General features: G+C 33.5%; 1 protein-coding gene across 14 annotated transcripts in view; it reads left to right on the forward strand.

Moving 5' to 3' along the window:
• RPS6KC1 (ribosomal protein S6 kinase C1) overlaps positions 1–24,874 on the forward strand; it is a 221,827-nt gene that overhangs the window by 30,014 nt on the left and 166,939 nt on the right. For 10 of the 14 annotated variants that reach the window (XM_039881164.1, XM_039881168.1, XM_039881169.1 and 7 more), the window contains 2 exons: positions 4,838–4,931; positions 16,343–16,705. In XM_039881164.1, coding sequence (XP_039737098.1) covers positions 4,838–4,931; positions 16,343–16,705 — 457 coding nt within the window. Of the gene's footprint in view, positions 1–4,837; positions 4,932–16,342; positions 16,706–17,179; positions 17,205–24,874 lie in introns of those variants that run through there. The other 4 variants (XM_039881173.1, XM_039881174.1, XM_039881172.1 and 1 more) reach the window with 3 other exon arrangements.

Consider the following 24,874-nt stretch of genomic DNA (forward strand, 5'->3'; position numbering starts at 1 on the left):
ATGTCTTTCTTTGTCTCTAGTAATGTTTGTCTTAAAGCCTTATTTTGTATGATCTTAATGTAGCCACCCTAGGTCTCTCATAGTCACTGATTGCTTGGTGCCTTTCTTTACATTCTTTTGCTTTCAGTCTCTTCGTGTTAATTGAATCTAATAGTTTGATTTTATTTATTTATCTAGACTGAAAATGGCTGTTGTTGATTAGGGTATTTAGTCCTTTTATATTTAAAGTAATTATTGATATGATTGAATTTTTGTCTGCCATTTTGCTATTTTATGTCTCATATTTTTGTTTTTTGTTTATGCTACCTTTTGTGTTAAATAGATGTCGTTTATTGTACCATTTAAATTTCTTTTTTACGTGTGTTTTTTTTTAAGTTATATTCTTAGAAATTGCTCTAGGGATTAAATTATGCATTTTACTTTATGACATTTTATTTGAGGTTAGTACGAACTTAATTCCAGTAAAATATAGAAAATTTGCTCCATAAAGCTCTATTTACTACCCCCTCCTTTGTGTTATCATATGTATATACCTTAAATATATTATAAACTCAACAATATAGAGTTATGATCTGATATCTTTTAAGAAGTTAGGAGAAGAAAAGAGGAGAACATATTTATATAATCTTTTATATTTACCTTTTTTTGGTGTTCTTTATTTGTTCAGGTAGATTTGAAATACCAACAGTTGTTACTTTCTTTCAGCTTGAAGGATTTCCTGTTGCTTCTTTTTATATGTGTATAAGGCAGGCTTACTAGCAGCAGATTCTCTCAGTCTTTGGAAATGTTTTTGTTCACTTGGTTCTTTTTTATAATTTCTGTTTATTTATATTTGCTGTTTCATGAGTCATAGTCACCACACTTTAATGCTTTAATAATGATTCCATTTTTAAAGGATAGTTTTGCTAGGTATATGGAATTATTGATTGATAGTGTTTCTTTTAGCACTTGAATTTATCATCCCACTGCCTTTTGTCCTTCATTGTTTTTTATGAGAAGTCAGCTGTTAATTGTACTATAGTTCCACTGTATAAGTCTTTTTCTATTACTTTCAGAATTTAGCCTTTGTCTTTCTACAGTGTTAGTCTAGGTTATTGATCTCTTTCTGTTTATCCTATTTGAGGTTCAATTTATCTTCTTGTATTTGTATATTAATGTGTTTTTTTTGGTCATATTATAGTTTTCTGCCCTCATCTTTTTAAATGTATTTTTTAGCTCCTTTCTCACTCTTACATTTGATACTTGCATTATATATAAGTTGTTATATTTGATTTTATCTCACATCTCTCTCTGGTTCTCTTGATTATTTGCTTTTTGTTTCTGTTTTGCACAGTAGACAGTTTCTGTTATCTTCAAGTTCATTGATTATTCTTTCTCAAATCTGTTGTTGAACTCCTCTAGTAAATTAAAAAATTTTGTTGCAATACCTTTCAACTCCAGATTTCTATCTGGTTCTCTTTTTTTTTAATTGAGATTAATCAACGTAACAAAATTCACCATTTTAAAGTGTACCCTTCTATGGTTTTTAGTATATTCATTAGGTTATGCAACCATTATCACTATCTAATTCCAAAACATTTTCATTACTCCATAAAAAAACCTCATACTCATTAATTAGCACTTACTCCTTCCCCACTTACCCCAACCCCTAGCAACCACTGGTCTACTTTCCATCTTGATGGTCTACTTTCCATCTTGATGGATTTGCCTGTTCTGGACATTTCACATGAATGGAATCATATAATATGTGGCTTTTTAAATCTGGCTTCTTTTACAAAGCTTAATGTTTTCAAGATTCATCTGTGTTGTAGCATGTTTCAATATTTCATTTCTTTTTATGGCTGGATTCATTAAGTGAATATGAATAGACCACATTTTGTTTATCCATTCAGTTGGTGGATATTTGGATTGTCTCCACTTTTGGCTCTATGATAATGCTTCATTTGGTTCTTTTTTATAATTTCCATTTACTTATATTTGCTATTTCATGAGTCATGGTCACCATACTTTAATTCTTTAATAATGATTTCTTTCAGTTATTTGAACATATTTATAAATAGCTGTTTTGAAGTCTTTGCCTTCTAAGTCCAGCATTTTTGCCTTCTCAGAGTTAGTTCTGCTGACTGCTTTTTTCTCTCTCTGTGTGGAGTGCATACTTTTTTATTTCTTTGTATATTTCATAATTTTTTTATTGAAAACTAGAAATTTTGGATAATATAGCAACTCTTGAGTTCTGATTTTTTTCCCCAGAAGGCTGTTGCCATTGTTTTTTTCAGTTCTTTTAGTAACACATCTAAATCTATGGAGTCTGTTTAATGTGTAGTATGTAACTGCTAATACTTACGCTGTTTTTAATTTTTAAATTTTTATTGCATTTTTAAACACAGTTTAGTAGGGATTAACCTTGTTATATCTTAGTGGTCAGCCAGTATTTGGTCTTGGTTTGTACTTGAACACTTTGTTTCATCATGTATTTCTCCTTATGCTGATGATTCTTTGTTTTCAAAGTTCAAGCAGTTTTTAAGTTTGCCTCCAATTTTACTTGCCTTTGGGATCTCTTCCATTTCTTCTGTGCATGTGTACTATCTCATGGTTTGCCAGAGATTTCTAAATAGCTTGATCATCCCTCCCTGGTCTCTTCTGCATGGATGGGTAGAGAGCTTATTGAGAACCCCTATTGCTGTGTTTTTTGGATCTCCCTGATAAATGTCTGACTAATGTGCTGGTCCTTTGCTTGCTGCAACTTCATGCTTGCTGAGCCACTGTTCTTGCCATTTGTTTGGCACTGAGATCGCTTCTATTACTGATAACGCTCTTTGGGTAGATTTTTTTTTTTTCTGTGCTTCAGTCAAAATCATGCCAGCTTCCTCTAAGTGAATCTGCTGGTTTTCAAGCTTTGCCTTACTCTTGTATAATTACCATGGTAACCCATCTGGGATAGAAAATGGAAGTAACCCTAGGCAAGAATGCCACATATTCCCACAGTTTCTACCTGTGGTTTTGTGGTTTTTCATGAGTAACCACTTCTTCATTTGCTTTATGTTTTTGGTCAATTTCCAGAGCTCTCAAATGGTTGTTTTGACAGTTTTCTCTAGTAATATGGATTGTCTTTAGGGGAGAACATTTGCGGATCTACTTATTCCATCATACCTGAACTCTTTCCCCTGTAGATTGACTTTTCATTAAAAACTTTTGAGATGCTATGTAATAAGAGTTTCTTTTTACTGCATAATCAGGAACACCCAAAGGTTAATATTTTTGAACTAGAGATTTAAAATAGAATTGTGGCATATTCTCCTACTACTTCCCTTGTGTTTTATAGAACAGTTCTGAGTGCTTACTTTCTTCTAAACACTTTACATGTATGAAATCTTTTAGTCCTAATGACTTCTTGAGTTACTTATAGGGATCATTTCCAACTTAAAGTCGCTACACACCTGGTATCGGAAGAGATAGTAATTGAAAGGTACTTTCTGTTAAGCAAGATTGTAAAGAAAGTCAACTTTGTTTCTCAAGAATATTTGCTTAAATTTTGGTTTGAATGTTCAAAGGATGGCTTAATCTAGAATAGATATTCCTCTTTTTGGAGAAAAATTCAGATCTAAGTTGTGATTTGAATATTTTAATAAAGAATAAAGTAATTCTTTAAAGAATAAAGCAAATTCTTGTTTCTAAAGAATAATTGTTTATAAAGCCTCAGTTCATTTAACCACTCTTGGAAGTAAAATTTTGTAATTTGAGAATGAACATTTCAAATTTCTCTTTCATAAAGATAAGTTGGCAGGGAGACTTGATTATGTAAAATTAGTTTTAAATTCTTGGTGCTGATGTAAAGAGGAAATAGGGGTCTGGTATTTCTCTTGGGTTTCGCTATCCTATCCTGGAACTAGTGTTGGGGGACATAGAACTGTTGGTGGAAGGAAAGATGTTAAGGAGCAGAAGAGCTATTATTTTAATTAGTTATAATTATTTAAGGATTATAAGCCCATTTATGATTGGAGCAGTGCATAAGGCCACACACAGTGCAAACACACCACGACCACTTGCCTGATAGCATTCTCTTGTTGTATGTAAGAAGAAGCGGTCTTTGAGGCCTGAATTTGCAAACCTAAATATAGAATTAAAATGATCACATTGATTCTAAATATGGAATTCAATGATCACATTGAAAAGTCAGTTTCGTATTTACTAAAATATGTCTCTTTAATAAAAATATCTTAAAATTACTTAGTTTTGCTTACATTGTATTTAAGTGGTTTTCAAATTTAAGTCATTTTCGAAATCTTCTGGAGGTGCTATGTGATATATTGTGGTTTTTAATTTGACAAAATTAAATGACTTCCTAATGGAGTTCATTTATCACTAATTAGAACGACCAGTCACTAATGATTCTGAATAATATCCGTTAGCTGGAGGATGTTCCCTTTTTTTACATTTTTTTTAATGAGTACTTTTGAGAGAGGAAAAAAATACACTTTTATAAAAAGTCATGTTTTATAATACGATAATATTCCTATTGAATTTTTAAATAATAGACTTTTTTTAGAGCAGTTTAGGTTTACAGAAAAATTCTGCAGAAAGTGTAGTTTCCCCATAACCCTCTTTTCCCTTACAGAGTTTCTCCAGTGAACATCTTGCATTAGTGTGGTACATTGGTTATAACTGATGAGCCAATATTGATATTCCTATTGATTTTTTTAAAAGCAATTTTAATCTAGTTTAATAGCTGAATAGTTTTTGTAATCCTTATACATAGTTGAAATAACTATTGTTTATTTATTAATGACTTTTTAAATATCCTATTTACAATGAAAGATAATTACTTTGATCTCTTTAGGGTGGTATAATTAATGATGGTTCTGAATTGATTGGTCCCGTTGAAGCTTATTTGGATTCCCTCACTGATAGCTTTCCTGAGTGTAGTACAGAAGGTAAGAGATTAATTTTTTTTTCACTTCAGTGATTTTGACTATAAATCATATTTGCATTGCAAAATATAAATGGATATTGAATCCCTTGAGAGTATTCACTAATTCTAAGATGCTTTTTTTTTCTTTACATTTTAACATCACTGATACGGGGTACATGATTTGGGTCAATGGTATCTTCCACTTAATTGACAGCTTTTTTCTTTCTTAGTGCAATATATAAAATAATCATTCCTCCTACAATTAATGGCACCTTAGATTTGATGAAATGTGATATAGAGTTAAACATTTGCATTCTCTAGAATAAGAATGCCTTCCTTAAGTTTATTTGGCAGCATCTGACTTTTAGACAATTAATATAAGACTGGCTTTAGAAGTTTAGTTATGTACCCAGAAAGAATAAACTTAAAGCAGTTTTAGTATTTTTGATATGTTTTATAAAACATGAATCTAAACCAAAGCAATTTTTCTACTTTTATTCACTCTAAGAATGCTTAATGTCTTGTTTTATTCCTCTATTAAGCCATATTTGAATTTTTATGAATATTTAAAACATACATTTTTGTTTTTGGATTTCCTTAGCTAGTTTTCTTCCAGGGAAGATTTTAAAATTAAAAAAGAAGATTTGGGGATAAGGATGAGAAGAGTCTTTAAAAATAGGTAGATTTGTTTGATTTGGCTTAGGTGTGATTTACATAAAAGTAAAATCATAGACTAGATAATTTTTTTTTGATCTCTTTCATAAGTAAGAGTTTATGGTAGAGAAGGCTGCTTTATGAGACTAACATGGGAGGTAGCCATAATCTCATTGCAGTGATGTTTTTTGTGTGGAGATATGTACTACTATTATATGTCAGCAGACTTATTGACATAAATCTGTTGCAGTAAAGTCTCATCTTGATTTGGTAGGAGCAACAGATTCCCATTTGTTATGTAGGCTGATGCACTTAAATTGTATTTTTCTTTTGGTAGTGCCATACTGAGAAGTGATCACTTTTTCTTGTTTTTTTATGGTTGTTCATGTTGACTTAAAGGCAAAGCCCATTAACTTATACCCAGTGTCCTGTGTGATGTATGGGGACCTCAGGCCCAGGGTTCCATCCTGAATCAGCTAATGTCATAGAAAAACATTGGTGACAGTAATTTTACTTTACAATCTATCATGGTGTTTTGGAAAAATATATCCTCTGTAACCTGTTTTGATCTGAGACCCTTGCTAGGCTTTGGAAAAATCTAGTCCTTGCTTGAGATCCCAATGAGAATCTAATTAGATTTAGTTTCCTTGGAAGGTAACCTGTCTGGGATTACCTGATCTGGTTATTGCCTCAGAGATACCCTACTCTTGAGAAAGAAGGAGAGTGTGTTTTTTTGCCTATAAAACGTGCTGATTTGGTGACATCCAATAGAGAAGAAGTAGGAGAGTTAGAAATATTTATAGGAGAATATTCAATGAGGAGTACAGCTCTTGGAAATTGCCGAATGTTTCTTTCCTCTCTCTGGTTTTTGATACAGGCCTTTATGGATGTGGGATTTGCGAATGGTTATATATATGATATCTATAATAAGCCTTTATTACTAGGTGGGAGTCAGCCATGGTGAGAGAAGTATGTTTTGGGAGCCTATTTTAGTGTTAGGTAATCATGGGTAGGCGCAATGTAGAGGTCTTTTGTCCTTTGCTGATACCTAGGAGAGACAAAGAAGAGCATTATTATTAGGAATAACTATTCTTGGGATGATGTTTAAAAGATGCACAGCTGTTCTAGGTAAAAAGTTGGCTGTGTTAATGTTAAAGGATATATAACCTAAAGCTAGGGATGAGTCAGTGATTTGTTGTCTAATCTGTGATGCTTCTTAGAATTAAAGAGGATGCTTTGAACAAGTACAGTAAGACAGTAAGCATAAACCAGGACTGCCTTGGACAAACTGGGCAGTATGGGCCACCTTACCTAAAGCAGTTGTTTCAGAGTTTACATTGAAGTTTCAAAACAATGGGTTTTCCTTGGAAGAATTTCTCTTTTAGGAATATGCTTTTATGAGAGAAATTGGGGGCAACAGTTTTGTTAAAAATACAGGAAAAGACTTATACTTAAAAGTAATATTGATATTTTATCCTTTCAGGTCATAGGTTAGTTGTCCAGCTATATTACCATCTCTAAAATACACTGTGATCCATGAAGAATGAAAAACATGGAACTGGAAATGCTATTAATGTTTGTGTTTTTTACCTCCTCCCTTTAAAAGCCTTTATGTTTGGCTCATCAGTCCTTCTGAAAGATACCTGTTGACAAATTACAGTTCTGAGTGTCAGACAGCTTGCAAATTCATTGCTATTTGAGAGGGGAAATGACTTTTAAATACCATGAGATTGTCTGGCATACTGGGCAAGTGTAAGATTTACCTTCATACCAAAAGGTCTGTAAACCCTGGAGACAACCAAGGGAGAGGGCCTCTAGTAGCAAGAGCAGGAAAGCCAGCAGCCAGCCAGGCCCCACAGTTATGCAGTGAAACGGAGTGTTGTAGAGGGATTGTGGTTGGCAAATGCTTGTGGTTTGGGTTCAGAGCCAAAATGCAAGGAGGTGATTCACTCCATAACAACTCCTCTGAGTGTAGTATTTTAAATGGTGTTTTGAAGGTAGATTTATTTTTCATACTTGTGATTTAGTTTGCCAGTGGAATTAGCCAGAAGGGCAAATCTTAATATATATAGTCTGCTGTTTCAAGGTCCTTCCGGTGGAGTTAGAATGGCATGGCAAGTGTGTCACCTGTCAGAGAACAGATGTAGAGGCTAAGTGATCTAAGTGATTTTTAGTAGTACAATAAAAATGCAATCAATAAATTTTAAGTTACCTTGAGAGAAAGTTTTCTGAGGAAAACATAAAGACCTAGATTAGTGGTTTAAAAACTTTACCATTATTTTATAGTGCAGTGGGATAGAGGAAACTCCTTTAAGGTTTCATAAAACCAATAATTTGGTGATTAACTGGTAAATAAAACCAATAATTTGGTGATTATCTAATCTGAAATTAAAAATTACGAAGTTAGTAAACTTTTAGATGAAAAGTTAATATTGTTTTATGATTTTAAAATGAAATGCTGATTACTCTTGATCTCCTTTGTTCAGAGAAATTAAACAATATATTTTCTCAAAGATAAAAGGTTTAATTGATTGTTAACATCTTATTTCCTTTTTAAACTTCCATCTTTTGTTGAATTAAACTTAGCTATGAAGTTACTGTGACATGTGTGGAAACTTGGCCAAAACGATGCATGGGAATTGAGCTCCTTGACATATTTCTCTCATCTGTTGGCCTGTTTGAAGGATGTAGGTTGCTTTACTGCCACGCTGGCCTTGATATTGGAGACTTTGATGTTGGTATAGTCTCATCTGGTAACCTGTGTCATTTCCTCTTCCTAATACATTACTTTACTTCCTTTGCAGTTTTGGGAGGGACATTTTCCAGGTGTATGCAGCAAATAAGGGACAATAGGTGATCATAACCACATATACAAACTGAGAGATCAACTTATATGTAGCAGATCTTATGAATGAATATTCTTAAATTGGTATAGCCAAATCTACCCTTTTTTGGGGGGAGGGGTCTGTAAATTGTGGATTAAGAGCTTCTAAATACTTATTCTAACCGTTTTACACTCAGGAAAGGATTTATTAAGCTGTCTTGAATTAGCCATTTTAGAATAAATGAGATGTACGTTTTGAGGATAATAGCATTTATTGCTGGTCTGTGTAAGGGATCTTTTAAAATCACTCCCAGTCCAAGATTTGTGTATTTATTTGATGGCAAAGTAGTAATTTTCTCCATTATGTAGATAAACACTAAGATTATAATTAATATGTGTTAAGTTGAATAATATTGATTATATTTAATGTCTTAAATATTGGGAGAATTATTGGAAAGGTATGTAGTTAAGTTTGAAAAAAATTCTTTTGTATCAAAGTTTTTTTTATTATATTTTCTTTTAATTTTTATTATTTGTGTTATTTTCATTTAGTTAAAGTTGATGCTTTGAGGCAGGATCACTTGAAAAAGGAATATCCTTCAGTTAATTGGCCACTTAATAACCCATATCTCTTTTTAAGGTAACCTTAATATCTGTGCAGTACACTGTGTACTGTAAGATGACAAAATATAGAAAGTTAAACTAAAAGTAATTTAAATTTAAGTAGAATTTATAGCAAATTTCCACTAGGTGGCACCATGAGAACTCTAAATCTTGTGACTGGGCTTAGTCTAGGCCCTGTATTATATTATACTAGAATATTTTTCTTTTAAGGGCTTATCTACTTAACTTCTATTCACTGTCCCATACTAGTTGAAATTCTTTGGTCGGATTGCTTAAAATAAATAGAAAAAGAATAGGTCGTTGTTAGGATAAACACAAATGAGAATGTGTCATTGTGTGTATGTGTGCATGTAAAACAGATGATACAAATTATAAATATTTACTCTTAAAAACCCTAGGGCTATTGATGATAATTTTGAAATTAGGACTTTAGGGGTTGGATGAGGCAAATTAAAACACATATTGTGGGAATGGGTTTTATAGTAGAGGAAACATTAGAAATGATGTAGATAAAATCTCTTATTTTACAATTAAAATTGGAATTTCAGAGAAATTAAGCCATGTGCCTAAGGTAGTCAAGGCATTCCAGGTATTTAATAGCAATCACAGAACTATATTTTGTGAGATGATGAGAATATATATCAGTGGGAATATATATTGGCATAGAAGCTCAGTGTGAGCTACTCGTGTGCTGGTAACAGCAAACAGGTGTGATTGGCAGAGAAGATTATGGAGAGTAGCAGCATAGAAAGTTCATTAGGGAGAAAGGGAAGCCAACTCATAGATCTTTGTTTTTCATGATAAAATAACAGTATTAGAGTTGTAATTGTGATGAATGTGTTGTTTTCTGAGCTCATTCTGTTTTTCACCAAATATACAGTAGAGATTCGGATGCTCTTTTCATAAAATTTCAAGAGTGAAGCACAGATATGTCCCAAGGACGTTATAAAAATGTGAAACATCAAAAGAATGGTTCTTTTAGTAACAATAGTATTACTAAATGATGAATTGGTAATCAAGTATTTTAACTAGCATTAGAATCTTAACTAGATTTAGATTTAGATATTCACTTAAAATCATATTTATAAGGGCCTGTTTCTTAATGGAGATTGATATGTATTTCTTCTATCTCAGGGTGATCTTTGTTGGCTAGATACCATGCTTTGTGTGTGGCGCATGAGTCATTGCTACTAGGAAAAGTAGAACTTCTCTTTTGTTGACTGGCAATATTTGAACCTCAGGGCTTAGTGAAAGCTATCAGCTAATAATAATGAGGCCATGTATTTTATATATAGTTGACCATGAGAGACCACCTGTTGTTCTAAAGAAAAGTGACATCTTTTTGCAGATGGTCTTCAAATATAGATTTCTGATAGTGTATAGTATAAAGATTTATTCTGTGGCAACCTTTTCCTCTGGTGCATGTCTTTCAGAGATGGTGTCTTAGACAGATTGCACTGTACTGCCCTACTCTGAGCAGTTCAAAGCACAGAAGGTGAGGGTAGGTAGGTGAACTGGGATGCTAAATAAACCCCTCTTGTCTGTAGCTGCTTTTTAACCAGTCACCTGGGGCCCTCTAATAGCCCTGAGACTTGAATCCCTGTGAAATGAATCTGGAGGCAGAACGCTTTCATAGAACCTTTGACTCCCCATCCCACCTCCCTGCCCTCATCCCTTCCAAAAAAGGCTTAGGTTTTTGATTTGATGGCATTGGTGAAGGATGCACCTTTTACTCTCCTGATAGCCCAGAGAGCCCCTTTAAACATGGATTGACTTCAGGTTGGTTTAACTTTTGACAAATAGTCTCTGTATTATCCCTTGTTGCTCTGCTTTAGCCACAGTTTTCTCTCTACTCTCCTTAGCTGAGAACCTCTTGTTTGCTGCTCTTATATCTTAATTGTTAACTTTCTTTCTGGATTATAGGGAGCTTGTGCCCATTTCATGTGATATTTATATGTAGCTTTGTATAAAGCAGGTTGGATGACAGGACCGTGATTTTAAGGAGTTGAGCAGGCACTGTATTAAGTAGACATATTAAGGATATAAGAATAAGCTAGCTACCAAATATTTATATATATAGAATATAATATTTATATATTATATATATATTTATTGCTGCAGTGGTGAAGGGGAGTGTTCTTGAGCTGTTTAGCAAGACTTGATTGAGAAGGGAATTTAGAAATTGCTTAAATAGGGAAAAGAAAGATATCAGAAAATACTAGGGAGGATGATTAGTTGCAGTGTAGGGTCAAGGAGCTGCGATAGGGTTAGGCTTTTTAGATATGGTAGGATGCATTTTAAGAAGAGAATTAAAGGAAGAAGATAGGCAAGGAAGAAGTGTCAGGAGTTACTGTGCCTTAAACAGATCTGTCTTTATAATCATTTCTATCTTCTCTCTTAAGTTTGGAATTCCTTGGCACTGGCTGCTGCATAATTCATACAGGCCTGTATTCCACAAATGATGTCTGTATAACATATCTTTATTCTCAGATTCCCATTTTAGTCCTTGCTGCATCTCTTTTGATATCGTTCATGTACAGAGCTTTAGGGGCTTGTCATACACATGCAGGGAATATGAGAGTCGTTGGTAATCCCACCATACAGAGAAAATTACTTTTAGTATTTAATGGAGCTCTCTAGCCTTTTTTCTGTGTTTATGTTTTTAAATGAGAATTACAGTATGTATATATACATAACATATATACACACACACTGCAGTTTGACATTTTTGCCTAATAGATCATGAATACTTTAGCATTAAACATTCTTCTATAACATTTTTAGTAGCTGTGTAATGTTTTATCATAGAGATGAACCATAATCTCCTATTGTTAGACATTTATTTCAAAATTTTTACTGATTTTTATGATGTATCATCTTACACATAGATCTTTTTTCATATCTCTGGTTGTTTTTGGTATAAATTGCTGAATTTCTGGGTCAAATATATATGCATTGTTTGCATCTGATATGTATTGCCAAATTGTCCTCCAAAAAGGTTAAAACCAGAAGTCTTTTTGTTTGCCTTTGCTTCTCCTAGATAGGCTAAAAAATTTCTCATTCTAACCTGCTAGTTTTTATTTGCGTCCTTACTTTGAAATATTCTTTATTTAGGATTAGGTAGAAATTGAAAAGGAAACAATTTGTATAGAACATTTATTTATTACTTTATTTTACTATCTGACTTTCTCTTGAGGTATTTTGATAGTCTTACTTTTCTGATCTAATTTCATTTAATCATTATTTCCTTTGCTAATAAAATGAGATTGGAAAGGTAAGAGGAAATATGACCATGACACTAGATTTTTGTGGTCAAAAGCCAAGAAACTGAGTATACATAATTTTACCCTCTTGCCCTTAGCTGTTATTGTTCTTGTTAGAAAGGAAAATCAGGCAAAGCGTGAACAGTGCAACGTGATAGATGATGTGAAGGTTATAGTGACAAGACACAGGAGAGCTGACAAAAGATCTGTAACAGCATTTCCTTTCTTTTGTGATTATCTGTGTAAACCAGAACATTTCTTTTAAACTTTGTCTATTTATTAATTTTGGTGGATTAGGTTATATAATGGTACCATTTAAGGAAATAAATTTGCATTGAAATATGTAAAATATTTAAAAATTATTTAAAAAATCTCTTAAAGTTTATATGTTTCTCAAAAACAGTAGATAATTTTGTAGGTTGCTATAAAAGATTTTGATTTTGAAGTACCATCTGCACAACTGTAATGTCAGAGAATTGAAAAGATTTCCACCAAGTCCAGTGAACCCCATCTGAGATTGTGCTTTTAATGAAATATGTTGCTTTTAAAAAACAAAATTAAATCTATTTTATTTTATTGAGGTATAATTAACACAAAACATTATAGTAGTTTCAGGTGTACAGCCTAATGATTGGATGTTTGTATACACAGTTGATCCTTGAACAACATGGGTTTGAACTGCTCGGGTCCACTTATAGGCAAATTTTTTCCAATAAATGTATAGTCAGCACTTTATATTCCCGGGTTTTGCCACAGATTTAAACTTTGGATCAAAAACAGTATTTTCTGTCTGTGGTTGGGAATCTCTGGATGCAGAGGACTCACTTTTGCATTGTTCTATACCATTTTATATAAGGGACTTGAGCATCCTCAGATTTTGGTATCCTTAGGGGGTCCTGGTACTAATCCCCCATGGACAGTGAGGGACTGTAGTTAAGTTTTTGGGGAGTCATAAGTTGTATGCTGAGTTTTTAGCTGAGCAGAGGTTGGCGCCTCTACCCCCACGTTGATTATCACAATAAGTTTAATTAGTATCTATCACTGTACACAGAAATTTTTTTCCTTGTGATGAGAACTTTTAAGATCTACTCTCTAAGCAACTTTCAAATATGCAATACAGTATTATTAACTGTAGTTGTCATTGCTGTACATTATATCCCCATGAGTTATTTTATAACTAACGTTTTTACCTCAAAATTAGTTCTTCATGGGGATTCTGAGGATTTGTTAAAAAACCCTGAAAACAGTAGATTGATAGAGAGCCAAAATAGTGTGTTAAAGCTGATTTGAAATTTGAGCGTAACTTCCAGTAACATGCTTTTACCCTAACTTGCTTTATTTGATAGGCAGTAAGCATTTTGAGTCTATAAAAGGGCTTGACAAACTATGGCCTATGGGCCAAATCCAGCCTATCACCTGTTTTTATATGACCTAAGAGCTAAGAATGGTTTTTATATTTTTAAATCATTGACAGAATTCAAAAGAATATTATTTTGTGGCACGTGAAAATAATATGGAATTCAGTTTTCAACATCCATAAATAAAAGTGTATTGGGACGCAGTCATGCTCATTCACTTTTGTATTGTCTGGCTGCTTTCGTGCTACAGCAGCAGTGTTGACTGGTTTGAAAGAGATCAGATGGCCCTCAGAGAAAAATTTAGCTGATCCCTGATCTAGAATTGTATAGTCTAATCTGCCTTTAATTTTGGCTTACTGAGGAAATAATTTCCTTCTTAATATATTTCTTTTCCTGAGAAACTTGGCAATCAGTATTCAGTGGTGATGCAGACCTCATAGCTGTTCCAAAACCTGATTTTTACATAACCCTATTATCGATCTTATTTAATGATACAGATCAGTGGCTCTCAATATATGGTCTTTAGGCTCCTGGGTATTCCTCATATCTTTTCAAGAGGCCACCAAGGCAAAATTGTTTTGTTAATAATCTAGGAAGTTATTTTGCCTTTTTTACTGTGTTGACATTTGCACTGATGAAGCAAAAGCAGTGGCGGGTGAACCGCTGTGCCTGAGCATGAATCAAGACAGTGACCCAGGCATTAAAAAAAAAAAAAGACAGTTACCCCAGACTGCGACGGTAATCATCTCACATACTTGCAGTAACACCAGGGCTAATTTTACCTAAGAACGTCCTCGATAAAACTGTCAAAACTTAACTTTCTTAAATCTCAGTTTTTAGGTACATGTCTTAGTGATATGCTCTGTCATGAAATGGAAATATACTGAAACACTGCACGCTGAACTACCATGGTTGTCTTGAGGAAAAGTACTCATGCAATTGTTTGAGCCATAAACTAGCTGCTTTTTTCCTGGAACAACATTTTTGCCTGAAAGAACAATTGACAGACAAACTATTAGTATTCAGACTTGGATATTTGGCAAATATTTTTTCGAAAGTGAATAAAGTGAGTTGACACTTTAAGGAAAACAACTAACAGTATTTGTTGCCAAGGCTATGATTCAAGTTATCAACCCCAAATAAGAATTTTGGAGAAATAATGTCTGCTACTTAGAGCTTGACAGTTTTCCAGTACTTAAAGAATTTTCTGGTGAGGTTGGTGGTGATAGTAACAAATGTGCTTTTTTGGGTGATATTGTAATAATGAAATTTGTCACCATTTGGAAGATCTGTGTAACTCAGGGGACCAGTATTTTCAAAATGACCAATGGGTGGAGTTATAAACTCATGATGGATGAAAGACTATTCAGTGTGCAAGACAGATGAATGCATTTGAGTGTAACAAACAAATTTCATTGATAGGAATTTATATTCTACATGGCAACTAAGTTTTAAGAAACTACCACTTGTCAGGTTTTGGTGTAATATCAAAAAACAATATCCACAGTTATTTAAAAAGACCACTAAAATATTTACTGCATTTTCACTTACATAGCTATGTGACATTTTATTCAAATCTTTCAATCACAACAACATAAGACAACAGATTGAGTGCAAAATCAGAAGAGAATGTAGCCATCTTCTGTTAAGATTTGCAGAAATGTAATAGTGCCACTTCTCTTACTAAATATTTTTCGTTTTGGAAAATATAATAACTTTTATAAAATTATGTTAACATGTAATGGACTTTAATGTTTAAAAAATTTCGGTCTGCTAAATATCAAGATTGGTAAACATTTACAGATATAATCCACATAAACAATTTCTTTGAGGTCCTTAAGCATTCTAAGAATGTAAAGGGAGGGTCTAAGACCAAAAAGTTTAATAACCGTTATTGTAGATCATGCTCATTTACCGTGAAGTCAGTAATATGAAACGAGAGAAGTCATTTTCATTGCTAAATATTTCAGTAGCACCTATTATTCATTTTCTTGTCAGAAAACAGATACAAATATAGACCAGAGCTCACTCCAAAAGCTTTGGAAGAGGCTGAAACAACAATTTCTGAATATTCAGTTCTTTAAAAAATAAATAAATAAATGACATATATTTTCCAGTTTGGGTGGTGACCTAACAGCACACCTCTGAGGATTCATTGTCTGATAGTTAAATAATTATTGTATAATTGCTATAATAGTTATAGTTTAATGATAGTATATTATGCTTTATATGCATTAACGCTATTCCTTGTTTAAAGCCTTGGAGAATAAGTAATTGTATTAAGTAACTTGCTGTTGGTCATGCAGTAAGTTTTAAGAGCTGGATTTCAAGGACTTCTTTTTGTCTTATTCTTTTCCTTTTATCATAGTGTTGTTCACAGCAGCTGTGTGTACAAGCATCAGCTTTCTGTAAATGGTTTACATGATCTTGTGGTAAAGGCTCTTTTTGACAGCAAGGCCAGATAAAGATGTTTCTTTAGTTTTCGTTTGATAATTGGGGCAAAGAGATGGTCTCCCAGAGTTACAGAAGAGACAGTGCAAAAATGAATGAAGTAAGCTGAAATAAATTGCTAGCCACTGACTTCCATCAGTAAATTACAGCCTTCCTGATGGACTTGGATAGTATGAAAAAATGATTAGTCAGCATGATTTGTATTCTTTTGGCTGATTCTCAGCTTAATATCTGTTTCTTATTGTGATCATATTTCCAGGCTTCTCCAGTGACAGTGATCTGATATCTCTTACTATTGATGTGGATTCTCTTGCTGAGTTAGATGATGGAATGGCTTCCAATCAAAATTCTCCCATTAGAACTTTTGGTCTCAGTCTTTCATCGGATCCTTCAGCATTAGGGGCTGTTGCTTCTGACAGTGAGCAGAACAAAACAGAAGAAGAACGGGAAAATCGTAGCCTTTTTCCTGGCAGTTTGAAATCCAGGCTTGGCAAGAGAGATTATTTGGAGAAAGCAGGAGAATTAATAAAGCTGGCTTTAAAAAAGGAAGAAGAAGACGACTATGAAGCTGCTTCCGATTTTTATAGGAAGGGAGTTGATTTACTCCTAGAAGGTGTTCAAGGTACAATTTTATCTGTATTAATATGTTTTAGCATGTCCTTATGTTGGTATCTGGAAAAAAATATATGCCTATAGCTATATCTTATGTATAATCCTATGTAAAAACAAGACTGAAAACAAGAAATCGCTGAAGATTAAATGACCTAAATATAAATATACACTCTTAGTTACGTAACAATATCAGAGGTACTTAACTCTCTACTTTGATCAGTTAATCAACAAAAACAAGATTAAAAAAAATCAAGTCTCTTCTATGAATAAAATAACCTGTGTTTTTCCTGATATGGCCGATGTTCACTAGCCTTCACCTCTCAGGAGTGTTCACAGAGCTTTTTTAGTGCATTTGCTCTCAATGGCCTGAAGAGACAAGATGAAATGGGCTTTTAAACTAAGAGTGTAAAGGGTTCTCAGATTTGCCTACTGTTTTTCATTAGTTGCAGTAAACTCTCAGCTAATGAATGGGGGTGATGTGGGACACGTGGAGCTGAATGTTGCTGAGTGTAAGTACAGCTTACCTTTTTTTTTAAGCATCAATTTTTGTTTTAATGTTTTGCCTTTTCCTTATAAGAGCAGAATGAAGCATGCTGCAATTAGTTACATGACTTCCTGAACACAATAATCAAAGGTTGATGGGACCTGCTACCACTGGTTTTCTTTCCAGAAAATTATTGTTTTCATCGTTTGTCTGTGGTCTTTGACCTGTTAGATGACCACAATCTCCTGTGTTACTAACGCTTTTTTATTATAGTACTCCTGCCCTCACTCTGCCTGGTGTCCCGTAGTCTAGAAGCCTTCTGTTTTACTTTTCCTAGAGGATAAAACTTTCAGTCTTCTAATATGGTGTAAAGATGAGTAAATACTTGGCTCTATGGAGTGGAAGAGGGAGTGTATGTATTGGCATCCTAACTGCTTTTTAACTGCTTTTGACTAATTCTCAGTTTTAATCCTTCACTCTTATCTAGGGCCACCAGTTCCTGAACGCTGGGAGAGAGTTGCAGTGCCGTGTGAGTCAGGCCGCTTTCTTCAGTTTCCCAAGTCAATAAACACTTATCTATCTACTTGCTAACTTATAAATTTTTGTTGCAATATTTTCTCCCGATCTCTTTGTCCTTGTTGGATTTCGCCTTAAAAATATTTTTTTATAGCCATGTTAATGGAGTTTCAGGGGCAATATTTCTCATGGAGTGACTGATATATCATTTTGATACAAATTTTTGTTTTTCAAATAGTTTCATAAGTTTTTGGAGTTTTTTGTTTGCTAGTGGAGCATTCTGGTCTTACACATCTACTCATTTTTCTTCTTCGTCTCAATTCACATTTGGGTTGGGCGTTCAAAAATAGTTGCAAATAATTGGCTGGGATATTTTTCCCTGTTCTTTTTACATAATTTTTGTGTTAAAATATCACTAGTATTTAATTGACATAGATAAAACACATCAGTGTGTTATCTTTTGTCTAAGTTATTTGCATTGAATCCTAGAACACTTCATAATGTTACCACTTGATGGCACCAGAAAAATAAAAATCTTTCCTTCAGAATGAAAATTATGGATGCATATCAGCAAATAACAAAAAATATATTAGTTATTTCGTGATTATGGTGGTAAATTATTTCTCCAATAGAACTTGAAACCAAACCTGCTAGGACTCTGTCTGAAGGAGTGTTACCATTTAAACACGTCTTCCTATGTAACGTGTGCCTGTCTGTCTGACATCACAATATCTATTTCTACTCTGGACTGGTTTTTGTTGTTAATGTGCCATCAAATCCAAAAAGTTATAATACACTAATTGCTTTAAGCTTTTTATTGTTTATTCATAATGTGATCAATTTTTGTTTGCACAAACTGGGAGCCGTAATCACAGAATTCTAATGTTTAGCCAATGTGTAGAATAACCTGTTTCAGTCCTCATGGTTATACATTTAACTGTATGTCAGATGTAATGTCAGGGCAGTGCTTCTGGCCTGTGGATTATATAAAAGTATACCAGTCTCCTCTTAACAGGCTCGTGGACTTTATTTTTAAAAGTTTTTCTGTTTTATTGAGATATAATTGACCTATAACATTGAATCAAGGGTGTACAACAATGGTTTGTACATGTATATATTGTGAATTGATTACCACAATATGTTTAGTTAACATCTGTCATCTCACATAGTTATAAATTTTTTTCTGTGATGAGAACTTTCAAGATCTACTTTCTTAGCAACTTTAAATATACAATACAGTATTGATAGCTATAGTCACCATGTTGCACATTACATCCCCAGAACTTATTAATCTTATAAATCAGAGTTTGTAACTATTGACCTCCTTGACCCATTTCACCTACCCTCTACCCTCTGCCTCTGGATTGGCAGCTTCCAGTCTGTTGTTTGTTTCTGTGAGTTCAATTCTTTTTAGATTTCACATGTAAATGAGATCGTATAGTACTTGTCTTTCTCCGTTAGACTTATTTCACTTAGCATAGTGTCCCCAAGGTCCTTCTGTGATGTTGCAAATGGCAGAATTTCGTTCATGCTTATGGTTAAATAATACTCCGTTTTTTTGTATGTGTGTGCACAGCACATTTTCTTAATTCATTCATCTATTGGTGGACAAGTAGGTTATTTGGCTATTATAAATAATGCTGCAATGAACATGGGAGTGCAGATGTCTCTTCAAGACAGTGATTTTGTTTCCTTTGGATATATACCTAGAAGTGGAATTACTGGATCATGTGGTAGTTCTTTTTAGTTTTTTTGAGGCACTGCCATTCTGTTTTCCATAGTGGCCATACCAGTTTACATTCCCACCAACAGTGCACAAGTTTCCTTTTCTACACATCCCCTCAAAACTTGTTACCTATTGTCTTTTTGATGCTAGCTATTCTAATAGGTGTGAGGTGATACCTCATTGTGTTTTTTTGTGGATTTCCCTGATGATTAGTGATGTTAAGTACCTTTCACGTACCTGTTGGATATGTATATGTCTTCTTTGGGAAAGTGTCTATTCAGTTCCTCTGCCCATTTTTTAAATCAGATTTTTTTTTATGTGCTATTGAGTTTTGTGAGTTATTTATGTATTTTGGATATTAACCTCTTATCATATATATGATTTGTAAATGTTTTCTCCCATTTAGTGAGTTGCCTTTTCATTTTGTTGATAGTTTACTTTGCTGTGTAAAAGTTTGATGTAGTCTTATTTATTTTTGCTTTTATTACCTTTGCTTTTGATGTCAAACCCCCAAAATCATTGCCAGGATCGATGTCAAGGAGCTTACTCACCTATGTTTCCATCTAGGCATTTGTGGTTTCAAATCTTTAATCCATTGTGAGTTCATTTTTGTGTATGATGTAAGGTAAGGGTCCATTGTCATTATTTTGCATGTGGCTTTCTAGTTTTCCCAGCACCATTTATTGAAGAGACTGTCTTATCCCTAGTGCATATTCTTTACTTCTTTGTCATAAATTAATTGACCATGTATGTGTGGGTTTATTTCTGAGCTTTGTATATTGTTTCATTGATCTGGCTGTTTTTATGCCAGTATCATACTGTTTTGATTGCTATAGCTTTGTAATATAGTTTGAAATAGGAAATGTGGTGCCTCAAACTTTGTTGTTTTCTATCAAGATTGCTTTGGCTATTTGGGGGTCTTCCGTGGTGCCATACAAGTTTTAAGATTGTTTTTTTCTATTTCTGTGAAAAGTGTCAATGGAATTTTGATAGGGATTGCATTGAATCTGTGGATAGATTTGGATAGTATGGACATTTTTAACAATATTAATTTTTCCAGTCCATGAGCATGGAATGTCTTTCTGTTTATTTTTGTCTTCTTTAGTTTCTTTCATCTGTGATTTGTCATTTTCAGATCTTTTACCTCCTTGGTTAAATTTATTCCCAGGTATTTTATTCTTTTTAATGCAGTGTAAATGGGATTATTTTTTAAAATTTTTTTCTGATAGTTTGTTAGCATATAGAAACAAAATTGATTTTTCTATATTGATATTGTATCCTAGAACTTTACTGAATTCGTTCATTAGTTCTAACAGTTTTTTGATGATGTCTTTAGGGTTTCTGTATATATCATCTACAAGTAGAGACAATTTTATGTCTTCCTTTTTGATTTGGATGCCTTTTATTTCTTTTTCTTGCCTAATTGCTCTGGCTAGACTTCCAGAATAAAGGAAGTATTGAATAAAATGATGAAAGTGGGTATCCTTATCTTGTTCCTGAACTTAGAGGAAAATCTTTCAACTTATCACCATTGAGTATGATGTTGAGAATAATGGACATTATTCTTTAAATTGGGAGAAATGGGAGGGCTCTAGCTTGTGAGATGATTTGACATGTATGAGCAGAAGAGATGTGTCCTTAAAGAAAGTTTATTCTAGTGTGGCAGAATTGTTATTGAAATATCACTGTAACCAGTAATACCTATGAATCATTTTAATTTAACTTTTGCTATAAGAATTGTTGCCTGTGACCTTGGTTTGGATTGGCATGCTTTATAATAATTATTTCTGGGTATATGATAATACAGAGAGAAAAAATATGGTAAGTAGGAGGGCTTTATACAGAGGTCCTTATGAGTTGGCAGATTTTGTTATTCTGAATACTAGCTATTCATCCTAACTAAACTATTCATCCTGAAGGAGTTTATCTGTGTTATTTGTAGATCAGATAGAGATGGCTTGATGTTTTTCTTACTTAACTGGTGTTTGCACAGCTGAGACTAGATGCAAAACACAATAGCAGCAGTCTTATTTGCCCATCAAGCAGAGAAAAAGCATAGGCTGATAGTGGTAACTTTGAATTCTCCTTTTGAACCTGACACTTTACTTATTCAGTCAGTTTAGAAATGGCTCTTGAAATTAAGATACTTTCTACTCTTCTAAGTCCTCAGGTCTACGAATTTAAGAGAGAAAAATTCAGAAGTCAAGATTGAAGGAATCAACTTGAATTTTTGAAGAGAATGTTTTAGTACATATCTTTTCATTTCTTGTTTATATATTTCTGCAAGTGGCTGATATGATTGATATGTTTGTCAGTTGTAGGCTTATTAGAATAAGTGTGATAATGTAGAATGGCAAATGGATGACATGAAGGTATTAATGAAATGTTTAAATAAGAGTAATATTTATTACATATCTGTCACTGTAGAAGGGGTTTTCCTAACGTTATTTTTAATTCTTAGAACAAGCCTATGTATTAGACTATGGCTGATTATATTGAACTTTGATTTGGACCACAAAATTTAGAGGGTACAAACATGTAATATAATGATTTTAAACGCTTGACACCTAGTTAGCAAGAATAATTATTTAAAACAGGAAGCCACCAGATGGTGAGCATTGTTTGTAACACCCATCTGTGGCTGCATTATGAACTTCAGAGCAGATTTGGGAGCTGGTTTGTTTGGTGTGTTCTAGGTGCCACAGTCGCTGGTTTTTTCTGCTTGTAAGGTAGATACTGTAATCCCTGTTTCAGAGCCAGAGAAAACCAAGATTTACATAAAATACACAATTCATTCAATGGCACAAGCCAGCAGAGTCTCAGCCAGTATTTAAATCTAGGTCTTTCTGAGTTTAAATTTTGTCTGATTTCCATAATGCCATGCTACTTCTCACACATTCTTCCCTAATTAGATTAGCTTTTTAAAACAGAAGTAACAAGTCTTCTCCAATATCAAATATTTTTGAACTTTGAGTGTTTGTTCTTTTTCTTTCTACTTGTTTGTTTGCTCATTCAGTCATCTGTTCATCTGGTTGACCATTCAATCAGTTTTTATTCCTTTTATGTACTGAGGTACTGAGATAATGAATACAAAATGTTTTTTTTGTAAAAATATAAAATAAAGAGTGATGGGCCTTCAGAATGAGATCTCATCTCTTCCTTTCCCTTTCCCTTCCACCCCTTTCCCTTCTCTTCCTGTTGCTTACTTTCTACCTCCTGAATATATTATGACTCTCACAATGAAAAAGAATTCCTGGATGTTGTATCTCATTTATTTTTGACAGTTGATATTTTTGACCAGTGAGGCTATTTCTGATGTCAGCTAAGAGATGCAAACAGTCTTCTACAGTTTTCATCCAAGTAAATGGTATAATAAGCAATACCAAGCCATTTTTTACAGTTTACCCCATCTAGGCTGTCAGGGATGTCCACACATATTTCAAAAACTATGATCTAGTGTGCTGAGGTACTACCATCATTCTAGGTCTCTTACTGGGTCTCGAGTCTTCTTCCCACAATGAGGAATAGACTTCCTGGAGAAACCACAAACCTACATATACTTCTAGGTTTCCTTTGAGTCACTTAGACTAGCTCAGAATTGTATAGTTGGTTGTAGAAGGTGTCCAGCTCCTATGAATGTGGTCAGTTTCTGTGCACTCAGTACATACTCAAGTGCTATAAGAAAGTTTTGGCCATTGATTTATTCCTTTGAATAAGAGTTACTCTGAAGTTTTGGCCATTGATTTATTGCTTTGAATAAGAGTTACCCAAAGGATAAACTTGTTTGCTCTAGAATGGATGGATCTATCAGAAGGGTAGTGGTAAATCTGTGTTTAGTAAAGGGAAGCAAGTCACACGATTTCTTATTGCTGAATTTCGGAAATGAAAATGTATAACTTTAAAAATAAAAATAATTTGGCTTGTTTATGGTGTTTTTTAACTCTGAAGATATGTAAGTGTCTAGCCCACTTTAAGGGATTGCCCAGTTTAGTACAAAATTTGGTATAGTATAAGGCTAACAAGACCAAAAGTTGTATTATTAATAGGCATTGATGGTGAGGACTCCTTGCCTTCTAATGCATTGGCTCCTAGTTTTTTTCATTTATGCTCCTTTGAGAACTTTGTTGTTCTTTTTCTATTTCGTTTTAACTATTTGGGTCCCCTTTTAACTATAAATTTTAAAATTTCCCTTTTTTAAATTGAGGTATAAATGACATTTTTATTTTTTAAATTTATTTCTATTTTTATTGTTTTTTTAGAAAATCATCTTTCTGCAAAAAGAGCTGTTACAGTGCTGATAAGAATTGCATTAAATTTGTAAATAAATCTGGGAAGTACTGGCGTTTAAACAATATTAAGTCTTTCAATCTGTGAACACAGAATTTGCCTTTCTCCATCTTCAAAGCCCACAATGTTGCATTTGTCTGACCAATCTCCTTCAGACCTTTAGCAAGGAAGGTTATCTGATAATAAGGATCCATGTGATTTGCTTGAGCCTACTCTGATAATCCAGGATACTTGCCCCATCTCAAAATTCTTAATCTTAATCACATTTGTAAAGTCACATCAGCCAAGCAAAGTAAGATTTTCACAAGTTCTTGGGTTAGGACATGGGCATCTTTAGGGGTCTGCTAGTCTGTCTACTGAACTTTTGAATCACTTCTAAGTAATATACTTCTAAGTATATCATAGATATACTATTTAATTTTTCAGCAGTTGGTGGTTTTCTAATTATCTTTTTGTTATTAATTTCTACCTTAATTCCATGGTGTTCAAAGAACTTTGAATGATTTATTTTTGAAATTTGTGAAAGCTTTCTTTTTGGCCAAGCCACTCTATTTAATCATTTTAATACAAGGCCTTGAAATGTGGGTGCTCAATAGATTCAAAAAAGTGTTTGAGGGTTTCATGATACTTTCTATAACATGGCTGTCTTTTTTATGTTTGTAGAACATTTTCTTACCTTTTAGTAGTCTCTGCCTTATTTTTGGTAGTTAACCGATCATTATAGAATAGTCATTCTGTAATAGTTGATTATAGAAGTCTTAGGTCCTTATGATTAAATTGATTTTTGATCTATATGAGATGTTATTAAATTATTCTCCAATTAATAAAAGCATATCTATTGGCTCTCAGTGGAAAAAGCTCACAAATACAGTAAAATCTTGCTATAAAATAGTTAATCTTGAATCACTTTATATCAGTGATGGCCCCTTTCCTTATAAAGGAAAAGCAGTTGTAGGTGATTGTCTTGGTACTTGGAGGGGGAACAGTACCCTGACTTGCACTGTTAATAAAAGACCTGTCTTTACCCAAGCAACAAGAAGCAAGGTTGGAGGGAATAAATAATGAGAAGAGGCAAAGATATGACATGTAAGCACATGGTAATAATCCTTTAAAATTAAGTGATCCAGTAATATAAGAATTTGCACTGTACGATCCAGGCTGTGTGT

The sequence above is a fragment of the Pteropus medius genome, unplaced genomic scaffold (genome assembly GCF_902729225.1).
Source record: "Pteropus medius unplaced genomic scaffold, Ma_sr-lr_union100, whole genome shotgun sequence".
NCBI lineage: Eukaryota > Metazoa > Chordata > Mammalia > Chiroptera > Pteropodidae > Pteropus > Pteropus medius.